Source organism: Ruditapes philippinarum, unplaced genomic scaffold (genome assembly GCF_026571515.1).
Source record: "Ruditapes philippinarum isolate M1 unplaced genomic scaffold, ASM2657151v2 ctg75_1_1_1_1, whole genome shotgun sequence".
Lineage (NCBI taxonomy): Eukaryota > Metazoa > Mollusca > Bivalvia > Venerida > Veneridae > Ruditapes > Ruditapes philippinarum.
The window spans coordinates 32716-60062 of record NW_026859947.1 but is presented as its reverse complement, the minus strand read 5'-3'; the positions used below and the strand labels follow the sequence as shown (position 1 = coordinate 60062).

Below are 27347 nucleotides of genomic sequence, written 5' to 3'. Positions count from 1 at the left end.
TTATTCTAGAAAAATCGAGTGATCAAATGATCTAAAAGTTTGCATACAATGTTTTGGTTAAGAACTACACCAAATGGAATATTAATCTTGAAAAGTTATTTGTAACCCCATCATGTCAAGAAACTTCAGTGGAGTCCCTTTAAGAGCCAAGAATATACAGTTGTGAACAGTTCTTAATTATTATTGTATATTAATGGACCTTGTGGTTTTTAGCAGTGAAAAGTTTAGCCCCTGCCCGTTCTGTTCATTGCTAGGTCAACTTTTCACACTCAAAACTTTGTGTTCTTTTGTTTTAATCAGGTCATCCAGTGACTATGTAATATCCAAGTAAAGTAAATGGATAGGCAGTCGGCTTATTTGCATAAAACTGGAAAGATTCAGAAATTTACGTTGGCAGAAGTGTGAAAATCTGTCCTATTATACGAGTCAGACATAATGTACACAATCAGTCGCCGTCAGATTAAAAGTTATGCAATTTACATCATGGCAATTAGTAAGTTTTGAATTATTAAAACATTGGTATTTTAATTGTTTTTATATTTAAATATTATCACACAAAATACACGTTTTTGTTAAATCATTTTTAATCTCCCCAAAAAAATCATGTTCTTTAAACAGATTTTTGAAAATGTTTTTGTTTCAGTGATAATGCAAACTGACTAAAGTGAGGCAAAATTGGAAAATTTCTTCCTCAAGTTGTCAAAATGTAATAGTAAAATCTTGGACATTGTATTGAATCCATGCTGTTGAATTTTACATTAAGTTTTGTTTTTCTTTCCTACATATTATTTATATAAATATGTGCTTTGTTTTTGGTTGTTATATAAATGTAGATTTTATTACGCTCTTATAAGAAATAGAATTAAACTTTTAAACAAGTTTGCTTATTGTTGTTGAAATTTTTATGCCCCCACAAAGTGGGGGAGCATATAGACCCTTTCATTTAAGCGATAACAGAGTTACTTCCCTTACCGGATATGACGTAAATGGGGGATAAAACTATGCATGCCGCATAGAAAGTTAGCTTATTGAAAAGTTAAATACGTAAATACTGATCGTTCAATTATGATTATAACATGTAAAAATTCACGCATGCATACATTAATTCAATATCAAGACAATAGAAAAAAATACAAAAGCAAAGATTGAGATTAATTCTTGCTACCACGGATTTATAAATCCGTGTCACTACGGAGTGAAACAGCGAAATTTCAAAATGAATAAATTTATTAGATCTAGATTTTCTAAAATGCCAGGATAAAAACCTAGTAACTAAATCAAATTTTAATATTTCATAAACACACATACACACTGAAATTGCCTATTATAAATATAAATGGCCATTTTCTAGTTTTCTGTGTTATTTTCTGTCATTTAGAAAATTCCTGCGTATTTGTGACAAACCTTTAAAAAAGATTGTCAATGTCTTTTAATGATTGTTTATCAAGCTGTAATAGAACAATAACAGAATGCATTATGTCAATACTTACTGATTCTTTTTTCATTATGCCGTATAAAAAATAGTTCAAAGAACCAGTGAAGGATATAACTGTACTGGGACATACGATATATTATATCCCAGAACTGTATAAATATTCCGGAAAGAACGAAAACCATATGGCATTGACTTTTATAATTTTAGATTCGCAACAGACGATAATAAGATCATTTTGATATTAAAAATCTATTCTTTAAATAGTAATTTATTTCATAGATAAATAGATGTGTATATATATGCGCCACTGGGCCGTAACATATTAATTAACAGGGTACATATGTTGTATACACAAGCGGCACTTGGCTGTGATATCATAAATCACCAGGGTGCATTTTTTAGAGTTACAACATTACATCAGATTACGTCACTTTTGTTAGTTGTCAAAATATTTATGGTCCGAATTTTGTTATGGATCATCCTAGGGACTTTATTGTTCATGTCTTACTGATTTGATAATCGATCCAGAGTCTTACCAACTGGCACAGTCAAAAATACATAAAATTATAATTCAGTTAATAGCGAATTTCTGTGAACGTGTTTTACAACTTGCTATTGTTGTTTTTGTGATTTTTTTTAATATTTGATAAGCAGAGTATGAATTAAAAAGTATCAAGTTGAAAATATTACTTTACCAGCTTAAATATATTGGCGCGATGTACGATTTTTTGAAAGTGCATTTTTTGCCGACACAAATAGTATACAGTCATGTACATTCAAAAGAATTTTTGCTTTTTATGCCTTTACATTTTTTTTTGAAATTACATAGATTTATATTGTTTTCTTTTCTTTGATTTAGTAATGCTTAAATCAAAATGATTTTTAATTAACCGGTATCTTGCAATGAATTATTACGCAGCCGTTTTTCGAAACTACAGAATCCTTACATTTTTGAAACTCAAAATATATTTTGGGTATTGTATATTAGCAGAGACATAGATACATTATATCTCTGGTATTAGCAAGTTAATACGATTTAACTGCCTGGTAAAATTTTCATTATTAAGAATCTAACGAATATGGTAATCATGATCAGTTACCCAGGAATATGGTCTACTATTAAAACAAATAGTAATCATATTTATTCATTTCACCATCCTTTTTATGTAATTATCTTATTCAATTACACAAAATTTTGGCAATTTCAATCTGCCAATCTTAAAAGAGAAAGGAGTAAGATCTTTATATCCCTCTATAATTGTACTTAATCGTATCGGCATTGTCCACCGTATCCCCCAATGACGTCATCCAAGGGCGACAACTTGAATACGGTCTTAAATGAAAGGGTCTATAGCGTTGCACTTGTCCGTCCGTCCCGAAATCTTGTGAACGCACTCCTCTTAAACTGGATGGCAGATTTTGCTTAAACTTCCAGGGATGAACAACCTTAATGTGTAGATGGTAGTAAAGGAAGGAATTTTCGCTGCAACCAAATTTAACAGAATTATGGCCCTTTGTTGATTTTTTCATTATATACTATGTAGAAATTTTGTGAACGCAACTCCTCTTAGACCGGATGGCAGATTTTGCTTAAACTTCCAGGGATGAACAACCTTAATGTGTAGATGGTAGTTAAGGAAAGAATTTTTGCTGCGACAAAATTTAACAGAATTATGGCCCTTTGTTGATTTTTTCACTATATACCATATAGAAATTTGTGAACGCAACTCCTCTTAAACCGGGTGGCAGATTTTGCTTAAACTTCCAGGGATGAACAACCTTAATGTGTAGATGGTAGTAAAGGAAGGAATTTTCGCTGCGACCAAATTTAACAGAATTATGGCCCTTTGTTGATTTTTTCACTATATGCCTTAAAATTTTGTGAACGCAACTCCTCTTAAACCGGATGGCAGATTTTACTTTAACTTCCAGGGATGAACAACCTTAATGTGTAAATGGAAGTAAAGGAAGGAATTTTTGTTGGGGACCATTTTAACCTAGCAGCAGTACACATTCCTGTCAGGGTCCATTTTAACCTAGCAGCAGTACACATTCATGTCTGGGTCCATTTAACCTAGCAGCAGTACACATTCGTGTCGGGGGTCCATTTAACCTAGCAGCAGTACACATTTGTGTCGAGGGTCCATTTTAACCTAGCAGCAGTACACATTCGTGTCGAGGGTCCATTTTAACCTAGCAGCAGTACACATTCGTGTTGGGGGTCCATTTAAGCTAGCAGCAGTACACATTCGTGTCAAGGTTCATTTTAAGCTAGCAGCAGTACACATTCGTGTCGGGGGTCCATTTAACCTAGCAGCAGTACACATTGGTGTCAAGGTCCATTTTAAGCTAGCAGCAGTACACGTTCGTTTCGGGGGTCCATTTTAACCTAGCAGCAGTACACATTCGTGTCGGGGGTCCATTTTAACCTAGCAGTACATATTCGTGTCGGGGGTCCATTTTAACCTAGCAGCAGTACACATTGGTGTCAAGGTCCATTTTAAGCTAGAAATAGTACACATTCATGTCAAGGTCCATTTTAAGCTAGCAATAGTACAAATTTGTGTCAGGGTCCAATTTAATCTAGCAATAGTATTGAGATAATATTGCACATTGAAAGAGACAACATTTGGATTTTACTAGAATATGATAAGCATCATTTTCAAACATGCTGAATTTCAATACATTGAGATCAACCATTATTTCAATACGGCTTCGATAAATGCTTAATTTTAATCAACAAAGGGTCATTACTCAATAATCATTTGATTTGGATACAGAAAAATCAGCATTTTCAACATTCCCTTCATATTTGGGGATAAAAACATGAATAACAACAACAACAATTGAAATAAATTGAATCCTTTTTTTATTGAAAATTTCCCTCTTTTTATGTATAAATATATAAATGACAAAGACAATAATAAGGTCTGCACTTAAATTTTTTATCATCACTGCATTATAAAAAAGATTATCAAGAGCAAACTTCTGATTAGTATAAACAACTGACCTTTTATTTTATAATACAAATGTACATCTATATATCAGATATTTTGCTACTACAAATCAACAATGAACACCGGTAAAAATTTCATTGTAATCAATTTATTAGAAAAATATAATACTTTATCTATTTTGTGTGATGGAGAAAAAAAAAAGAAAAAATGAAATCAGTGCAGTGGTTAAATAACAAGAAAACAAAAGTGAATTTTGGAAAGACTGCTAAATTTTAAAAACAAATGTTTGCGAGAAATTCAAAAGTATTTTCAATGGCAAAAATGATAATTAATATCTGCCATTAGGCACTAGAAATATCATAAGTTTAGCAATTCTATCAATATTGTCTCAGTGTCTTTTACAATTATCTATACACTATCTATAAAAAATGTTTTTTTCTCCCTACTTTGTACACAAAGATTTCATTTTCATATAAACAGTTTAAGAAGAGTTAACAATACATCGTATATAAAGAAATAACAAATAGATCACTACAAAATATAACAGAAAGTAGGTACATAAAAAAATAAATGCGTAAATTTTGTAACAGTTTGTAGAGTATAAAATATAATCACAGTCTAGATCTGGTAGAATTCTTGTATACACAGTGTGGCCATACCAAGTGATAAATGACATCATTTATATTCTAGCATATCAGACACGATTATCTACTGTTTACCCTGGTGCTAGAAATATCTGTCTTACACCACCTATGTAAGGCAAGTTGCATGCTTTAAAATGACGTCATTCCCACTTTTCTTAGGATGTCATTTTGCCTATAATTAAAATTGTAAATTCATATGCTACTGTAAGAAAAGTGGTAAATGAAAATGTAAGTTTAAGTAATTTCTTTCTTAAATATGATAAATATGCAAGAAAAAGAATCAAACACCAGCTACTGTACAGATGGGAATATCTAAACCTTAGGTATTTGTTTAGTGGAAACCATAACCAGTTACCCGCAAGCTAGATGTTCGAGTCTGTACCCGTAGCTAGTGTAAGATCTTTATATTATAAACATGCACAAGTTTTGTTTCGATTTTATGAGAAAACCAAGAAAAATATTTAACAATTTTAATTGTAGTAACACATATTCAGCAGAAACCTCTTCTCTACTGTTTAGTTGGTTTTACTGAACATTAACACAGGACAGGTCATATGGTGCTGAAACAGGAAAATGTTTTTGGCTAACCTCAGGTGTTACAAACTTCAAAGCAATACCATGGGTCAAGACCACCTAACCTGCTGTAGCTAAGAGTTGCATTGTAATTCGACCATAAAAATAATGTCATACAACATGTGGTATTTTGTCACTGTGCACAGGGACCCTCTTTTGAAAGCGTTCAAAACAGACAGCAAAAATATCATTGGGGATGAAAGAACGTAACAAAAAACAAAATACAGGATAACTTTAAATGTATAAAGAATAAAGATATGCAAGTTTGATATTTTTTCTATATAAAAATACAGTTCTATCAAAATCAAATGAAATAGGACATAAATAATTTGCATGGAATAGGAAATAACAATTTTTTTCTCTCCATAGAAATAACACAGAATAATCGATTTTTATCACTTATTTTGATATAATCTGATAAAAATTATCCTTTTGTTTTGATGAAATAAAAATTTAAATTAAGTATGAAAAAAATAAACCAGACTTACAGAAGAGACATATATTAAAGTTATCTAAAAATAGTATAATAACCTTTGGGAATAAGAAAAATTTAAAGCCCCATGCTACAATAATAAAAAGAATAAGGCTAAAAATATATACATAAAGATCTAATCATATATAAACTAGTAACAAATGAGTATTCTAAGTAGCGTTTCTAAACTATATGAGATTCAAAAATATTCCATATACATAAAGTACTACATGTATTAATAAACCCTCGGTGTTTGAAAACAACATTAAAACAACATAATGAAATCAGCACCAACAAAAACAACCTGCTTAATTTGTGTAATGGGTTTTCCCAACTTTGAATTAGGAACAGTTCATTCAAAATTTAAGGGATTTCAATATCAAAGTACAAAAATTGACCTATAAACAGTATAGAGCCTGGTCGGACGACATATATGAGCAGGCTGGCCTGGCTCTATACTGGTGCCAAAGTCTCGTCACTCTAAGTTCAAGCAGGTTATGGGTTTAAATCATATTTATCACCATGATAACATTTCAGCTCATTAACTTTGTTCACATGCGTGGAAATGTTTCCACAGAACAACTTCATAAACATTTGTAATACTTGTAAACAATAAAAGCAGACGGCAAGAAGGAAATGTCGTAAAACAAGGTTAATTGTTTACATTCAAAACAACCATACAATTATAGAGGCTTTTTGTTTGTTTCAGTAATAGATCTAATTTACTTCAATGAGACTGAATGGGCACCAGATGCAATATCTTGTAGAGTAGTGTAACCACAAATGAAAATATAACAGCTTCTCTAAAATACAATTTGATCTTACATGTTAAACAAACAAATTTTCTCTTTGAATTCGGCCAAAAGAATGGCAAAAATACAAACAAAATGAGAAAAATCTATCAAATTGACAAAAAAAAATTTCTTTCACAATTCTGTAAAATTAAAATGTAATTCCCAACCATTAAATGGTCAAATTCTGAAAGTAACATGTTCCTATGTAGTATTCAATAATTGATGTAAAATTTCTAACAAAACAACAAAAAAATCACAGGAAAATCATAAACAAAACTCACAGAACGTATAACATTGCAATTGATGTGCAGAATCCGATCTGTTAAAAACCTTTGTGCATCAGGAAGACACAAAAATTCGAAAAAAAAATCACAGATCAATTTACATTTACATACCAAATATAAAATATCACATATCAAGACATTGCATAGTTGAACAATCCCCCAACTACGGGATTTGGGACTTCTGAATATAAAAAAATAGTTCAAATTTCATATTAAATACTTTATGCAAATCAGTGAAATACAGTGTTGTTTTTAACATATCAGTGAGATATATTTGATATCATCTACTGTATATCACTAACATAAAAAAAATCTCAGTTTTATTTCTCAAACGGCATAAAATATACAAAGTATGATAAACAATTTCATACTTAAGTAGAAGTGAAAATTACCCTGCAATATGTAAAATGAATTTCTGCCTTTTTTTTCATTTCCAATGTGATACAATAGTATTCAATCAAACTGGAGAAACAGATACAATAACAAGAAATATATGCAGATATTTTTCATTGACAGATTATTAAATAAGGCAATTCATGGTAAAATATGGGTAAAATTTCATTATTTTTTAACCAGACCAACATCTTCACTTGAAAATTCTTAGATCACAAAACGCTACACATAACATTTCTCCTTTGCTTAAACCTTTCCTTCTATTTTTAGGGAAATCATTTCAAAATGTCTTAAAATTTTTGAATAATGTTAGTGCTAATTCATTTCAAAATAAACCACAATGGAATAACTACTTATAAATAATAAATTTGATAAAAACAACCATTTTAAATCCCTCAATTAAGGTACAATGTTTGTGAAAATAACTAGCGTAAATACTGTGAAAATGGTAAATATTTAACAATTTTAACTATAAATACATTGCATCAAAATACATTATGATTATCGATGAGTTCGGACATTTTGTGACATGAAAAGTAAAACAACGAACTATGTGTATTCGTTATCAAGAAGGTTTTTCTCTTCATCTTTACTCAGCATTCCTTTGTTCTGCTTGCTGGGAGATGGTTGCCGAAGACTCACAATGTATTTCTCAACCTAAAACAGATGTTAAAATACAAAGTAAAATTTGTTTAATTTAATCTAAAGCAAACTAGTAAATTCGGCCCGAAGTCAGATCGGCCCCAAGTCAGATCGGCCCCAAAATTAGTCAATTCGGTCCAAAATTAGTCAAATCGGCCACACAACAATATTAAAAAGTCAAATCGGCCCCAAAACTAGTGAAATCGGCCCCAAAACTAGTCATATCGACCTCAGAACTAGTCAAATCGGCCCTAAAGTTAGTTTTATGAAAAATCCTATTTTGGTTAAAATAATGTCATTCGCCAAAAATTACAAGGTTATTAACTGAGAATTGCACTTTAACATAAATGTACCAATTAAAAATAATTCATTACAAAATTGAGACAGTTTGATGCTTGTGATAATTGTTATTAATATAATTATGCAGGTGTGCTATGGTTGTTGATTGATTTCTACATTTAATTACAATTAAATATCTGAACATATAAAGGTCGGTCTACGTTTTGAAGATAAATAATTATGTGAAAAACAAACAATTATCACGTGTCTTTAATTAATTCAGTCATTGTCTCAAATAATCATGCATTGAATTCGGCTTTTTTAACAAACAATTTTGCGTGAAGTGAATTTAATCAGTTATGTATAAAAATGTTGATTTTTTTAGCAACAGTCAAAAATGTATTTTACTAATTTTCTAAATGCATTTTTTTAATAGAGTAGTTTTTAATTTAAGTTATAGTTTATTGATAATAATAAATAGAGATGCAATGCTACTGGATTAACGAATGATTGATGCAATTAACGATAATGTGAATATAACTGCTTGACTTTATTATATCATGATTTCTTGGTGCATGCATTATAATAAATATACATGTATATGTATGTTGAGATGATGGGTATTATGCCCCAGCCAGAAATAAAGTATAAATAAAGTCCGAAAAATACTTATTTTTAGAGATATCCATCCAATTAAAGAGTGAGACGTTTAATAAGGTAGCATGTTGTTCACACTTTATATTAGCTGTTTATTAGTTACACGTGTCCGACACATCTGGATAAATTATATATTTAATCAATCTAAATTTAATTTCTTTAAATTAAAAAAACTATAAAAGAACTATAAAAGAAATTATATCACCAACAACTTAAGACATCCGCGTTTTAGACTGTGGTGTCTTTAAAGCTGAAGTTATCACATTTAATTAAAAAATGAGTAATTCTACTTACATTGATTCCATCTCTGTGTATAAAATCATAATTAACAAAATTGAAAAAAGTCTTAGTATAATTATAAAAAAAACATATATATTAAACTCTTGATAAAAATGACTTCAAATGAGTATAATAAATTCGATTGATTATTATATGTTTTGTTCTTGTTTTCTATGTAATCCATTGTTTGTCATTTGGTATTCCCATCCACACGATTGTTTTTTATCAACATTTAAAAAATAAGAAAATGAATAATGAATTAAGAAAAAAAAAATGGGGCCGATCTGACTTGAGGCCGATTTCACTTGGGGCCGATTTGACTATTTTGTGGCCGATCTGACTTGGGGCCGATCTGACTTGGGGCCGATTTGACTGTAAAATGGTGTAGCTCGGAAATCATTTTGCTTATACACCTGTTAATTGTTATTCTGGCCCTGCCTCACCAAGGAGTGTGGGAGATACAGGGGGAAATAAGCCAGGTTTTTACCTGCACTGCCAGGTCAATGTGGTGGTTTAGTTTGAGCCAACATATAAGGGACATGTCCTACCCACAATGCAGAGGCATTTTGCCGAGATTTACTATCTGAATGTCCTGAAGTGCTGGGCCTTGACAAATGGCTTAATATGTCATGGTAGTACAGTATTTCCTATGGAAATTAATAAGAGTTCCCCAGTTCTGCACTAAGGTAACAAATCATCTAAAAGTCCACAGCAGAGGTTTACAACTGACTGGTGCATTATGTGTGCCTGTTTGAAGTTCTAACCTATATTCATTTATTTATTTTTTCCAATGGGGTTAAAAAAAAAAATTTGTGGAGGAAGACCATAAGTGTGCATTATTTCAGACATGAGCAAGCACTAAAGCACACGGGTTAGAACTACCAATCTTCCTCTCTATTTGTTAGTTGTCAAGCTTATTCTAATAGAAGAATTTCACAGCAGTGCTTCCTTATTGATTTGATGGTGACAGATGTCTAGCAATATTCACACTGGTAAGTAAACAAAAACAAGCAAGACCCTTACAAGATTAACTATAACTGTCAACTGGCCATAATAATTGTAAAAGTCATATGACCATCACAACAAATTTGAATGCTGTTAATTTCTATTACCTAACCGGTAAATACAGGCTAAATATGTGGCTGTTATGATATTCAATTACACATTTAGGTCATACATATATTATAATGACATGCGTCATGTGATAAACTAGGGAAACCATGTGATAAACTTGAGCAGTTGTGTGATAAACAAGGGTTATTGTAAGAATATCTTGATCTGCAAATTTTCTTGGTCTAAAAAAGATTTTGATAGGCCTGGATCAATCAAGACATTTAAAACTGAGATATCTTTCTTCAATATCTAAAAAGGTCTACAGTAAAATTATTGAAAAAAAAAATTGAAATACCCCTTGGAATTTTTGTTTTAAGATATGAGAGATAAGAAAAAAGTCTCTTAATAACATATTACCTTCTGTCTATTCCAGAAGATGAAAAGACAAATCAAAACCAGACACAAAGAAACAAGTAACGTCCAGCTGTACGCAAATCCATCCCCACCTAAGTTACGACTTTTGTTGGAAACTGAAAAAGAATACACATAACAATAAATATCTTATACTCTATAAATATTATATGTTAGGTACATGTACATAATTATCAATTCATTAATATATCAATACATAAAGAAAATGATGGAAGAACAGAAAACTCACCTATGCTCAGTTCTGAATACATGGGACATTAAGCTCACACAGGAAAATAATTGAGGAATTTTATCAAAAGTGTCTGAGAAAGATATTAACCTAGCCTATGAACCATTGATGGTTCTAATGGGATGTCTGCTAGTGCCTGACCTACCTGGGGTCTCCCATCAATAGTAAAGGTGGAAGGAATCCTGGGTTTGAGCCCCATTTAAGTTATGACCATTACATACATATGACACCAGTACTGGTTAGTTCCAAGAAACATACTCTAAACTGAATTTTTTCAGTTGTAATTAAAGGCACATTATGCCCCAAAAACAGAAGTTTTTTGTTACAAAAGGAGTAAAATGTTAACAAAGTAGATGTAGTATTTTGACTTCCATACAAAATACTTAATCACTATATAATTGCCAAAACCAACCGACTGAAGCAAAAGATGGTTACAATGAGTAATTTTTTAAACCGTGACAGGACACCAAAAATTGTTTGAGCAATTAACCCTTCCCCCATGAGCATATTGTGAAAAATGGCCGTTTTCACTGAAAAGCCTCCTGTTACAAGTTCAAACTGCTATGAAACTATGAAAAATGCTTCAATACTAATCAAACTTGGCACAAATGTTGACTGGACCACTGCCTTTGTAACGACATGCTCAGTCTTAAATTTCCTGTTACCATGGCAACGAGGGGACATCTCAAAATTGCCAAAATCACTATTTTGGCCTCGATTTTTTCCATCAAAATTTATTTCAAAGTGCTGCAACTTCTTAAGGGATTGAGATAGAGTCAAAGGCTTTTCAGCGTTGGTTACACGTTACATTATGATCGACCTGGGGTCATTTTTAGCCTCTCACAAGTCCAAAATTTTCTTGGCGATGAGGGGGACTCCGCCCCCCTTCAAACCCCCCTAACAGAAGGGGGAACATCCCCCTTCTGGCAACCCCCTGATGTATCTTTTGGATGGGGGGCGGCGCCGAAAAAGTGCTCATTTTTTTTAGCAACATTTCTCAAAAGAAAACATGGGTTTGGGGCCCAAATAGGACATTTTTTCACTATTTGAGGCCAAAAAAAAGGGGGGGGGGGTCGAAAGTGCGTTGTTTCGCGTATATATGTGGTAAAGGGTTAATATAAAAGCATTTCTGGGGCATAATGGGCCTTAGTGGTAAAGTTCTTATGACTTTATGTCAACAGCCTTAACCACATGGCTAAGGAGGTCCCATGAACATTTTATATTCCAAATATAAGAAATCAGATAAAACAAGCAATTATCATAGTATTGCAAGCAATCCATAAGTCCACTACCGGTAAGAGCCCAAGCAACATTCTGAAGGGCCATTGGCCATTCACTTATGTTCCTATTTTAAGTAAATTTGTTGAAAAAGTTCTTTAAAAGTGATCACAGGAAAGTTTTTATGTACAGACAGACGGACTGAAGGACACTCTAAAGTTATTTTCTAAACATCCCTGTTATCAAAATATAACATTTTTAAAATCCTATCATGATTGAAGAAGTTGGAGTAAAAATTACCAATTTCTCAAAAAAAGTCCAAGTTCAAAAGGGGTATAATTCTGGAAATAGTCTTGCTAGAGTATTGAACACTCACAAATGTTGAGTGATAATAAGAAACATTTATATGAAGTTTGAAGTAGATACATTCAAAAAAAGAAGTTATTAAAAAAAAACAATGTTTTTTTTCATGAAAATTTTAAGTTTAATGGAGGTAATTCTGATAAATTTTGTGCTAGAGTTGTAAACCTTGTCACATATGATGTGGTTGATGACAAGCAACTTATATTTAAAGTTTGAAGAAAATACCTTAAGAAATAAAGAACTTATAGTGAAAAAACTTAAAAACTAGAATCAGAAATCTTGAAATTCAGTCTATTTGTTGCCATAGCAACCAGAATTTTCAACATAGGAAGATAAGAAAAGGATGTGCATAATTTCCATACTGCCATCTACCCATATGTCAAATTTCAAAAAAATATTTTCAGTACTTTCTGTGTTATCACTGGATCCAGGTTATGTGTAAAATTTGCCATATTTTCAGTCTATTTGTTGCCATAGCAACCAGAATTTCCAACATAGGAAGAAAAGAAAAAGACGTGCATAATCTCCATACTGCCATCTATCCATATATCAAGTTTCATAAAAATATTTTCAGTACTTTTTGCGTTATCGCGGGATCCAGGTTATGTGTAAAATTTGCCATATTTTCAGTCTATTTGTTGCCATAGCAACCAGAATTTTCAACATAGGAAGAAAAGAAAAAGACGTGCATAATCTCCATACTGCCATCTATCCATATACCACGTTTCATGAAAATATTTTAAGTACTTTTTGCGTTATCGCGGGATCCAGTTTTGTGAACGGACGGACGGACAGACGGACGGAGGGTAAACCTAAAGTCCCCTCCGGTAAACCGGTAGGGACTAAAAAAGGTTACAAAACAGCCACAGGGCAAGTACCAAAAATGATCTAACAACATGCTCTGAAAAATTTATACTATTCATAATTATTAAAACAAGAGCGATCAGTAATCACATGTGTCGCCTCATCATGGCCAATTTTATGTTGGGACAAGTTTTGTGACAGACGGACAGTACACAACTAGACTTGATACTGATCATTCCTGTAAAGTTTGGATAAAATTGCACCAGTAGTTTATGAGGAGCAGTCCGGACAAGCTTTTGTGTATCTGGCAACACACAGAAAAAAACACCTTTTTATCAAAGGGCCATAACTCGGCCAAAAATCATTCAACCGGAAAACCCGTGCAATATGCGCAAGGACTTGAGCTACACATCAATCCTGTAAAGTTTCATTGAAATTGCATTAGTGGTATAAGAGAAGTAGTCCGGACAAACTTTTAAAAATAAAAATTATTAAAGGGCCATTACTCTGACAAAAATCATTGAACCGGAAAATACTGACAATATGCACAACTAGACTTGGTACTGATCATTCCTGTAAAGTTTGGATGAAATTGCACCAGTAGTTTTTAAGGAGTAGTCCGGACAAGCTTTTGTGTATCTGGCAACACACAGAAAAAAAACCCTTTTTATCAAAGGGCAATAACTCGGCCAAAAATCATTTCAACCGGAAAACCCGTGAAATATGCGCAAGGACTTGAGCTACAGATCAATCCTGTAAAGTTTCATTGAAATTGCATTAGTGGTATAAGAGAAGTAGTCCGGACAAACTTTAAAAATAAAAATTATTAAAGGGCCATAACTCTGACAAAAATCATTGAACCGGAAAATGCTGACAATATGCACAACTACACTTGGTACTGATCATTCCTGTAAAGTTTGGATGAAATTGCACCAGTAGTTTATGAGGAGTAGTCCGGACAAGTTTTGTGACGGACAGACAGACAGACGGACAGACAGACGGAGAAGTGATCCCTATATGTCGCCACTACTCCGTAGAGGCGACACAATGATATTTTCATATTTAATGACTTGTATCTGAATCAAAAGGTAGCATTTAAAACCTATATTGTATTTCCTCATACATTTGCTTTCAAATGAACTGTTCCGTTTCAATAAGTAAATGGACGTTTTACATTTCAATTTACTGTATAACATTTCATCACAACAATATACATGTAAGTTAAACTATGTTTACTTCCTCCAGTTATTCTATGACAAAATTAAAAATCAATTTACATATCAATACTGATGACTCATTACATCAGGAGAATTTTAGTCATCTAAAATTGATCATTTTACCCATTATCTTCTCACTTTGTGTAATGGAATTGTCCTGCATTTAGATTGGAATAGTCCATTCCAATTTTCAAGGGAGTACAATATCTGAACATAAAATATCAAGCTATCAATTATGAATAACATAGAGCCTGGTCAGACTGCATGGCTGAGTAGACTGAGCCGTCTCTATATACTGGTAGCAAAGACTAATCACAATCAGTTCCAACAGGTAAAGGGTTTAACATGTTCTAAATTTAAGAAATAACCAATATCAAAGTGTTATTTATCAATTATTCAAATATGGGCGGAGCTTTGATGAGGGAAAACAGTAAATTAATGACTGCACAGCTCAAGATGACAGCAAAATGCCATTAAACTTTAACTCAGATAACAACAGATGTGGCACTGATTAAGTTACCATCAGTATTTTGCTTATTTCATTAAATTCAATTAATGTAGATTACCGTAAAATTGAATAATTTCTTGAGGCCAACATTCTGTGTGGTTAATTATTTCTAAAACTTTTCCTTTCAATATTGTTAAATTGACAAAATACCTAGTTATGTGTACTTATCTTAATTCTAAATTTATTTTTGCAAAAAAAAAAACAACAAAAAAACCTTTCAAATTAGAAACTAGTAAACTTTAATCCCTCACTATAATATCTGATTTTACAGGCAGTATCCAGTATAAACCAGTATTTGAATGCAAAGGATGACTAAGCAAATGATACACACAACATAAATAAAGGAGGATTAAGGTTGAACTAATATAAATGGATTGAATTTCGTATTCCAATATTATAACACACAATAGTGCAAAAAATCAACCAATTTAGCAAAACTGTCGGAATAAGAATGTTTTAGGTTTTTCCTAGCTAATCTGGGGGTACAAACAAGCTTTTACAGATACAGCTCCAAATATATAAGGGCCACAGGTTGACTTCTCTTTTGTATTATGAAGCTATAATGGTAAAAGTTTCTTCGCACTGGTGGATTAGCTTGGAAAAACCCACATTTGCTGAGTTCCAGTTAACATCTATTCCTCTCTTCCTGGAACTAATCAGTTCTGGTGAAATATGTCATATCATAGCCCTGACCTAAGAACTGTAAGGCTCAAACCCACAATCCCTGGGGTGAGAAGCAGAAATCTTAACCACTAAAGCCACAGCTCTTCAAAATTACAAAAATACTCTATCTCAATAAGAAACACTCATAAAATGAAAATTATTTACCTTTAGCACCAGCAAAAGGTCCAAAGTTGCTGTCAAAATGATGAACACTCTCCATCAAACCTTTCCCAGCATCAACACTGTCCTCAGTGGTTTCTTCTATGAGAAATAAAAAGAAATATTTATATTTTTTTATTCTGGTGAACTGATAAGAACAAATTTAAGAATTCTACATGAAGTCAATTCAGGTTAAAACAATATTTATAATTTACTCCTGAAGTTCAGAGTATTTCAACACACCATGACCTTGAAAAAGATGTGATGTCTTAAGCTGGCTTACTTCTTTCTGAATACAATGAGTATGGCAAGGGCTGCGTTAATGTGTTTAAGTTTTCATGAGTGCAACACCTTAAAATAGGGTATGACATTTTGAAATAAAAGCAAATTAAAATGTAATTTTGTCAATAATGTAGCAAATAAAGTAGAAATATAATCAAACTGCTGTAAACCAAAGGGGCCACAAGCACGATTTAGTTTATACATATTTTTTTAGTCTGTGTAAGAAGCTACATTTGCATAAGCATAAAGACAACACTCTCAAATCTTTTCCTGGAACCAACCGGCACTGAGCAATGAAGTTAAGCTTCTTGGCAAGAAAACGGAACTGCCTGCCCTTGGAGGGGTTTGAACACATACATTCAAGGGCAAACATTAATTTCATAACCTTTCAATAATGGTTTTAGTGCATGTTGCATGCTTATGAAAGAGAGATGGCTTCCTTTCAAAATGCTATATCACTATATCTGTACTAATTGACAAATAGCAACAGAAGCAAAAGATGGTTCAGGTGTAATATTTAGTCTGGCCAACATGTATCTTTTTGGAAATTATAACTGGAAAACAAAAATAGAAGATTTTATGAAATAAAAATAAAAGCATTTCTGAGGCATGATGGGCCTTTAATTGAAATAACTGCTTTTCAATACTTCTCAAAAATAACAGTTGTATTTATTATCATCATGGTTTATGTCAATAACATTGTCATGTGACATGAAACATCTGAATGTTTTCTTCTAAGCATGCCAATTCTATACAAAAAATAGAGAAATACAGAATCCCTAAAGAAAGCCCAACACAACAAAATTGAAAATGTTGCAGGCTCGATTTGATTGAGCCTGTTCATGGACGGTACTGGAAAGTGCAAGTTACCATCCACGCCCCCTAGCACCGGCTTAAGCAGAATTCAACATTTTAACACTAAAATGGTGAAATTTTGAATTTAAAAACATCCGCAGATGTGTTCATACGGCGGTTTTCATGGAACCTTCAATGTGACACAGTAGTGTCATTCCATGAAAAGCGGCATATGGTCCCCAAGTTTTGCAAAGGAAGAAAAGATGGGTTTTTAATTCATGAAAATCTGCCATGAATACATATTGTATGTGCACTTAAACATGGGATTTACATAAACACATACACTGAATATTGGGTTATGTAACTTTCAGATATCAATATTGTCCAACTTACCTTAAAGCACACTCCCCAATGCCATTTAGTCTTTAAAATATACAATGTGAAACCTAAATATACGGTGTATTTTTTAATTTTTCACTTACAGAAACTAGAGCTGAGACATGCTTTAAACAGATACATGTAAAATGATATCAAAAGCATTCAATGACCTATTTCATGCTGGCCAAAATCAAATGATACAATTTGTATATGGTCAAAAATAAAACCGATGGTTATTTCTACTTCAACCAGCAACATAAATCATAACAAAAAATATGAAGGCATTACAAAAATGCTTATGAAATATGCAAATCAAGTGTTTTTACCTGCAGTGGAAGTATCTTTCCATTTTTTTGTTGTTGTTGTTGCTGTAACACCCGGTGTTTTTCCCTCATTTTCCCAATAGTCCCAAGACTCATCATCTTCATCATCATCTTCATCATCATCATTCAATTTGTCATCATTATACTCGTCATCATCAAACCAATCATCCTTATCATCATTATCCCACCATTTTGTATTAAAAATATCACTGTTATCATCATCCATGTCATCATCATCATCATCGTAATTATAATCATCATCATCCTCATAATCATAATCATCATCTGATGATGATGTGGTATCTTCGTAAAAGCCATCACCACTGTCTGTTCCAGTCTCTTCTGAAGCTTGCCCTTGTGTGTTCCCTTGTGTTATTTGGTGTTCTAGGTTATTCTCAATGTCTGTCTGCTCACCTTTCTGCTCACCTTGCATTGCATGTATGTCTTCAATTTGAGGCACACCTCCATTTGAAAAGATTTTATTTTCAGTTGCAGGCAAGTTACTGCCTAAATTTTCAACATTATTCTCCATTGCTTCATTACCTACCCCTGGAACATCATTAACAATTGGCTTCTGTTCGACATTTACAGACCCTTGTACTTGGCTTTGGAATGGGCCTACATTTGCATCTATTGGATTCTGAACAGGTTCATAATTGTTGTTCTGTGATTGGACAATATTTTCATTTCCTGGAGCTTCATTCACAAAAGGTTTGGCCTCATTTGAAGACAATGAGTCTTGCTTTTGTTCAATATTGCCTTGTGAAGGACCTTCATTCGCTGATATTGGATTCTGAAAAGGGGCATAATTGTTCTGTGATTGACCAACATTTTCATTTACTGGAACTTCATTAACAACAGGTTTGACCTCATTTATAAAACCTTGAGTGTTTCCAGTACTAGTTTGTGATGAATCTGTATTCACATTTCCCAAGTTTTCAGAGTTTGTAAGACTTGCAGCACCATTTACAGGAATCCCATCTTGTTGAGGTGCATAGTTATTGACAAGTGGTAGAGCACTTTGTTCTAAACCTGCCTCTGATACTGGAGGAAGACCATTGCCCTGGTTTTGCTTTTCAGTCGAAAGAATTTCATTTGTATTTGTGCCAATGCCATTTGCAAAATTCTGACTTGATTCCCTGTCACTGTTATCTGTTTGAACTGGGTTATCTACTGCCTGAACAACATTTTCTGGCTGTACTTCATTACCAAATGAAGCAGGTTGATTTTGGATGTTAGTATTTATAGTTTGTTGTGTGTTGAGATTCTGAGGATCCGGATCAGACTTTGGAATACTTGGGTCCAACCCATCATTATCTATTATAGGTCTTCTTTCAACATTACTAGGGTACTCATTTTGAACACCTGCACCTGAAATAGAAAACTTAAATTTTTTATCTAAGAATAGGTAAGTTTTTCTTCTTCAATTATAAACTGCTATAACATAACAACTGAGAATGCAACTTCATGTTGTCCTAACCATTTTACCACACCTGTACCAATGAGATAAAATATTCAATGAGAATAATATTTTAATAATAAGCCTCTTTTTGAATGACACATGTTGTGATATACATACAAAATGTATGAATGAATAATTGGCAATTGTACTGAGCCATTTGACAGGCATTCAACTTTAACTTTACCAAAAAAGATAAAACAGAAGAGCACTTTTTCAATGAAAACACGAGAAAAAAGTAAGGAATACATGTTTGTTTTACAAAAGTCAATTTAAAGGGAGAAGTTTACAGATCAAACATCTACTTATTTACCATTTTACCAAAATAAACTGACTAGGGACTGTCATGTTATGTTTTTATTTGGAACAAATTTACAACAAATATTTTTATCAAATCATTTTTTTTTAAATGTTTGTTGCTATTTAACAAAATTGTTTGTTTTATTTTTAGTCAAACCAATACTTTGTAAGGGCCATATGGTGACTCTCCAGCTGTAGTTTAGAGGAAGACCTCAGGTGCCCCTCCATAACATGAGCAGGAACCTGAGTAAAACCACTGACCTTCAATAAGCTAGCCTGATAGCTTCCTCACAAGCTAGTAGTAGAATCTGACATCTCTGGCAGTGAGTGACAAGTGGTTTGAAGATCCCAACAAAATACAGTAGTTAAGATAGAAGGGATAAGATGGATTAATCATTAACAAGCACCAGTTGAACCGGGTGATGCTACCTGAATAGGTTTTGGACACAGAAAAGTATACCTCTTTCAGTTTCAGAGTTATATCTAGGAAAAAGTTCAAAAAGCAATAATTTCAAACTTAGGCAAGACAGAGTTACTGTTCTTTTCACTGCTCATCTACCCAATGATACCTATCTACCAACAAAGTTTCTTGTTCGAATCTCTTATTGTCAGAGTTATGTCCCGGACAAAGTTCAAAATGTAAATATAAACCAAGGGCAATTACTCCAAAATTAGGCAAGGAGTTACGGTATTTTTGTGCACTGCACATCTTGCTAATGAGATCTATCTACCTACAAAGTGTCTTGTTCATATCTATTATACTTTCAGAACTATGTCCAGGACAATGTTCAAAGTGAAAAAATGGACAAAGGGCAATTACTCCAAAATTGGCCAAGGCAGAGTTATAGTTCTTTTGCAATGCACTTCTACCAAATGAGATCTATCTACCTACAAAGTTTCATGTTGATATCTCTTATAGTTTTAGAATTATGTACCGGACAAAGTTCAAAGTATAGCAAGAGCTGTCGGTAGGACAGCACGCTCGACTATTCTTAGTGCTTGATAGTAAAAGAGCCTTGATAATTTTTAAATTTTTTAAGTTCACAAAAGGGCTAATTTTTTTTATAAATTCATGTTATAGGCCTTAGAGAGAGTCTAATTATACAGTATTGGCTTGACTATTCGGAAGGTAATGTCACAAGGGTGTTTTATTGAGTATAATAATACTAATTACCTATGAATACAAAACTTTGACAGAAAAGGTACAAAGGCTTGTTATTAAGATGTTTTATCAAGTAAATCACTGCTTTATTATTATAATGCATAAAATTGTCCCAAAAAAGGCACAAATCCTTCAGTAGTTATTGAGATAACAGCTTCCAAGCAAAACTTTACCATGAATTTCTAAGTTGAAAAAGGGGAGAAAAATCAGCTTAAATGCAAGATAGAATTATGGATCTTTGTCAGTGACCTACAATTATGACCCTAAATGCATATGTGAAGTTTTAAATAAATATCTTTAATAGTTATTGAGATATGTAAAACTTGCATGTAAACATTAACCAAAAGACTAAGTAGAAAAGGGGATATGAATCAGCCTTAATGCAAGATAGAGTTATGGAACTTGGTCAGTGACATACAATTATGACCCTCCAATTATGACCCTAAGTGCATGTGTAAAGTTTCAAGTAAATATCTTTGAAGACCTTTAACCTTTAACCAAAATTTCTAAGTTTCAAAGGGGCAAATAATTCTGCAAATATTGCAGGCAGAGTTATGCAATTTTGCAAACTGATGTACATTGTTACTATAAAAAAGTATTTTAAATTTCAATTGAATATCTCAAGCAATAATTGAGATATTTGACTTTACAAAAAAAACTTTAACCAAAATTTCTAAGTTCCAAAGGGGCATAATTCTGTCAATATTGTAGGCAGAGTTATCCAACTTGTCAATCTGATGTACCTTGTTACTATAAATAAGTATTGTAAGTTTCAATTGAATATCTCAAGCAATAATTGAGATATTTGACTTTACAAAAAACTTAAACCAAAATTTCTAAGTTAAAAAGGGGCATAATTCTGTCAATATTGTAGGCAGAGTTATCCAACTTGTCAATCTGATGTACCTTGTTACTATAAATAAGTATTGTAAGTTTCAATTGAATATCTCAAGTAATAATTAAGATATTTGACTTTACAAAAAACTTTAACCAAAATTTCTAAGTTAAAAAGGGGCATAATTCTGTCAATATTGTAGGCAGAGTTATTTAACTTGTCAATCTGATGTACCTTGTTACTATAAATAAGTATTGTAAGTTTCAATTGAATATCTCAAGTAATAATTGAGATATTTGACTTTACAAAAAACTTTAACCAAAATTTCTAAGTTAAAAAGGGGCATAATTCTGTCAATATTTTAGGCAGAGTTATCCAACTTGTCAATCTGATGTACCTTGTTACTATAAATAAGTATTGTAAGTTTCAATTGAATATCTCAAGTAATAATTGAGATATTTGACTTTACAAAAAACTTTAACCAACGCAGACGCCGACGCTGACGCCGAGGTCGGGGCGACTACAATAGCTCTCATATTCTTCGAATAGTCGAGCTAAAAATGTACAAAAGGCAATAACTTCAAAATTAGGCAAGGCACATTTTTTTTTAAAAATCCCTTAACCTCTTGGTATAAAAAGGCATATATTAATATATTAACTCTCAACTAACAAACACTACAAATAACAGAAAAATTAACAGATTTTGGTTGTCCTGTCTATTAGGAAGCATAAAGATATACATGAACAAAATTTTTGCCCCTTCAGATGCATAAAAACATCTTAATGAACATGTGTTGTTGTTTTTTATCTACATTTGTATTTACACCCAATAGTCAATAAAGAAAATGGCAATTCCTCATGCACATGATTTCATATTCCTTGTATTATTTACCTACACTGTAGTGGTAACATCTGGGGAGACATTTCATACTGTATACAAGTTACGTGACAACTTTCCTTCAGATTTGATCAACATTTGGCATTATACCACAGCAATATCACTTTGTTTAGCATTAAAAAAATATGAGGCTTATTCTGAACTAACTTTTTTTGTGGGGGACCCTGTCCTAGAAACACCATTTCTGTTTATGTCCCAAAGTAATTTGAGATGTCGGTTAAGAAAGAAAACAACTAGACTGTTATAAACATTGAAGAAAATTTGTATATGTATCTACAATTTTTTTTCAACACACAAGAAGGTGCATCAAACATTATTCTGTAATTACAAATATAGGCTGTTTACAACACATTTTCCCAATTCCATGGATGTGTTGAACAATAAATTAAAATATCCACTGGATGTATTGAACAATAAATTAAAATATCAACCTCGACATGCAATGATTTTTCTTTTTTGAATTTTCAAAACAAAACTATGTTTTTTTTTCTGAAGGGAAATAAAGAAAAAATCTAAATTCATATATAAATACTAAGTAGCCACACATGTTATCAAATGAAATAAAATTATTTTCTACAACTAAATAATAATTTTACATTCAAGATACATTATATATAAACAGCAGAATACAGAATAACTACAGGCTCTCCTCTATCTATAGTTGAAGTAAAGTGTCAGCTTTCTATGTCTTTCAGTCTACTATATAATTTATCAACAAGCTGGTCTAAGTTAGTTGCTTAGTTCAAGGAAACAAATAAACCCCTTGGAAATACAACATTTTAAGAGGAAAATATGGCTTTTTGGGCAACGGAAAATCTACTTTAGACTTTTTACACTTTGGAAAATAACAGCCATGTTATAGTCCAAAGTGTGAAAGGACTGAAAGCAATATTTGATTTTGTGCTTTTAACACCTTTTTTCTACAAGTAACATGATCCCCAATAATGCCAATTATACTTGTTTGACATTTAAATTTACCTTGAGCAGGAACATTTACTGGTTGCATCACATTTGTTTCCGGAGTTTCTACACCTGGTAATGCCTGCCAATTTGACTGTGTATCTTCTTGCCCTCCCAGTATACCTTAAATAAAACAATTACTTTAAAATAAGGAGAGGCTGAAAATGAATTTGTTATCTTTCAAATACTACTAAAGTCCCTAAAATGTACAGTATCAAGCAAAATAGCTCTTATATATTTATAAAGTTCATCCATTTCAAGATATATGACATTAGTTAAGATATGACATGCATGACATCATGCAATGTCATATATTTGAAGTGTACATTGTGTATTTAATATTACAATTTTACTCCAAGTGTAGTGAAGCATACTGGGATCCTTCATATTACCGGAGAAAATAAAATGTAACTTTTGATATAATTTTTTTTTAAAACCATATAAAGAATGGAATTTTACCCAACTGATTTTGGACTCTTCATACATGTAAATGTTACCTTATCAAACACAAACTGTAACATTTTAACCATAAAAAACGTGCCTACAAAGTGGGGCATTATAAAAGAAAACTAGAAATGTGTCCATAGGACACGGGTGCCCCCACACTCCACTGTTTTGTCACTCTTATGACTCTAGGTCAAATATCTTTTGTGCTACACATGCCACAAGTTGAAAACTAGAAACTTTTACTAAGTAAAGGGCAAGAACTTTACAAATACTGTAGTGTTTTAAGACGCTGACAGGTGCACGCAGTAAAAATTTTGTCTAAAAAATTTGGTTCCAGTAATCACCGCATTGCGTAGTAGACACCAATATGGAGGCTGATTACACGATTTTTACACGGGATTTGTTTAAAATTGTTTAAAATTTGAATCTTTAAGTTGGTTTTAAGAAGGAAAATATATAATTTTGGTAGGATTATGAATACCAATCCAGTGTTGTCATTTAGAGGCAGCTGGAGGCCAAACTGACTGTCCCAAATGTATTTTGGGTTGCCTTAAAACCAACAAAACACTCTTTGTCATATATAATGAAATCAAAAATGACCGCCTCAAAGCCATAACTAACCTTCTTCAACAAGTCTTTATGACAATCCTGCCAATCATTATTTGTAACATTTTACATAGGGAGTTTAAATGATTGTGCATGTTTATTGTTTTTCATTTTGCTATGGACTTTTAAATAGATATCTTTAGACGTTAAAGTGGATTTGACCCATGTAAAAAATAGCTTCAAATCCGCGGTTACGTCTAAATATTTGGACTAACCACCCGGTGGAAAATTTTGACACCGGGAACGGACATACCCATAATTTTCGTACTTGGGTGTTGCATACCTTGTCTATAACTATCTATCTATCTTCCATTAATGTCAAATGCCTCGCGAGGACATAGATATGACTCTAGACTAGTCACTTCAGAGAAAGCTATGAGATACAAGGGAATCCGGGAACCAGTCCCTAGTTCTTATTGAAAAGACCCCTTGGTTCTTTTACATGCCCAGTGTATAGCAATGATACATGCCAGGACTGCCTGGATTTCTTACCAGTACACCCCTTGTTACTGTTAGGTAGGAAACACTGAAATGTCTCTGAAAAATCCCAATAACAATATAACAGTAAAAAAATTTTTTGCTTTTTAAATTTTTTTTTTATCATAGATCTAGATATTTTAATGCATAAATGAAAAGGTTAAACACATTTTAGGTCAAATCAATGCCACTAGCACCTTTGGTCTTATTTAGTCATATTTGTTAGACTCATCAAGTTGATGTAACCAGTGTAAACTGGTATTAATCTGTTATTAACAGACTTGGTGTTAAACTGTTAAAGTGTCAAAATTCATGCAGTTGAAATTCTGTCTCATAATTTAACGACGACAGATTTGGAATCGTATAAAAAATTAATTAACTTACTTGCAGCTTTAACATAGTTAAAACCGTTTAAAAGAATGAAACTCCACAGGAGAAAACCATTAAGGTTCCTCATCGTGCACAAAACTTTTTATGACGTTTCTTGTTTTTCTACGTTTTCTGGATTGAGCCAAATGAAACGGTGCATATAATTTTAACACTTTGTGTGATATAAAATGCAAGGTTAAATACCACCAATTTTAGCGGTACATATCAAAAATACGAAAGCAATTCATATTAACGAACATGTACGAGCATTTCTTATTTTACAAAAGTTGTTGTATTTTCTCGTGGTAAATAAGCCTGTATTTTATTTCAATAATGCACCTCTAGAAGCTGTAGATGATTTTAGTTATTTAGGTGTGATATTCAACTTTAATGGTAAATTTAATAAAACAAAAAGCACTGTCACTAAGCTAGGAAGGTTATGTTTAGTATTTTAACTAAAATTAAGAAATTGTGTTTGCCAATTGATATTCAGTTACAGTTGTTTGACAGTATGGTTCAGCCAATATTATTGTATGGGTCGGAGGTGTGGGGATTTGAAAATAATTCTATTATTTCTCAGTTTCAAAAATATATACTTAAACTTAAGATGTCAACTCCTTCGTTTACGGTCTTGGGAGAATTAGGTGCATTTCCTATTGAAAATGATATTACTTGCAGAATTTTTGGAGTCAATTAGCTAATGGTAAAATATATGTGCTTCTTTGTACCGCACTACATTATGTATAATCTTCATGAAAAGGGTATTTTACATTGTAATTAAGTGGATTGAGAAAGTAAAATCTACTTTGAATAATATTGGTTGTTCTGATTTTTTGATAACTCAGAATGTTTACAATTTTAATATTTTTAAATATGTAATAAAATCACGATTACGGGATCAGTTTTTACAAGTATGGAATAGTGATGTTTTTGATTCTGCTAAGTGTTTAAATTATAGAATATATAAAACTCAATTTAAATTAGAACATTATTTACTATGTTTACCAAGAAATTTAGCAATTACTCTTTGTAAATTTAGATGTCTCAATTCTAATATTCCTATAGAGAAAGGTCGCTATTTTACGGAAGAGCATTAGTGCCAGGTATATCAGTAATTATTATTCAAGGTTTCCTAGTATTTTAAATTTTCAGGCTCTAATGTGTAGCGACAAGATATACTTTATTTAATCTAGCCATTTTTCTCAAAGCAATAATGCTGAAATTTCAATATGTCATCTTCCTTATTTACTTATTTACTTCTATACCATGTTTGTATTATTATTTTTTGTTTTGTTGAGTGTTCACTCTTATGCCCTTAAGGGCCATGAGTCTTTGTTTATAAATAAAAAAAAGTAAATAAACCTGACAATGTAGAACAATTTTTAGATAAAAATAAATAGATCTGTTTCATTAAAATAGTTCATGCTTTAAGTTCTGTAATCATCCCAGTTAATTTTAAAAGAAAAAAAAAACATAACTTCCATGCCACATGATATAATTTATAGGCCTATTGTTTATTTTGTTGATTATTTAAAAACATTTTAAAACAATGGATATGCAGAATAAGCAAAAAAAAAAAAAATAGAAAGAAATGTAATCCTAGAGAATGCCGCAAAACGCCAAAATCAAAAACGTTGCGGGTTCGATTTGATTGAGCCTGTTAGTGGACGGTGCTTGAAAGTGCAAGTTACGGTCCACCCCAATAGCATCGGCTTAATCAGAATTTCAACATTTAAACACGAAAATGGTAAAAAATTTGAATTTAGAAACATTCGTGGAACAATTACTTAATGTGACACTTTTGTGCCATTCCATGAATGTAGCATGTACGGTCCCCAAGTAAAAGAAAGCTTGTATAACACTAAACAAAATGGAATTTTGAAAGGTTATCAGATGTTATGAAGCCTGCATATCACAAATAAGCAGTCCAAAGACCAATTTAAAAAGGTGGCACCATATCCTTAGGGTGACTATATTTCTCATGTATCTGACGGCCTCCGA

The 27347-nt window shown here is 32.3% G+C and overlaps 1 protein-coding gene across 1 annotated transcript; it reads right to left on the bottom strand.

The window, feature by feature from the left end:
• Nucleotides 1-4281: 4281 nt before the first annotated feature.
• On the bottom strand, nt 4282-25519 carry LOC132758367 (protein PFC0760c-like). The gene is made up of 6 exons (XM_060749984.1): nt 25362-25519; nt 23466-23570; nt 17837-19204; nt 16062-16157; nt 10880-10992; nt 4282-8209 (listed from the first exon to the last, which is right to left on the bottom strand). Exons 1-6 carry the CDS (start codon nt 25432-25434, stop codon nt 8102-8104), a joined length of 1863 nt encoding a protein of 620 aa, XP_060605967.1. The 5' UTR covers nt 25435-25519; the 3' UTR covers nt 4282-8101.
• Nucleotides 25520-27347: the final 1828 nt, after the last annotated feature.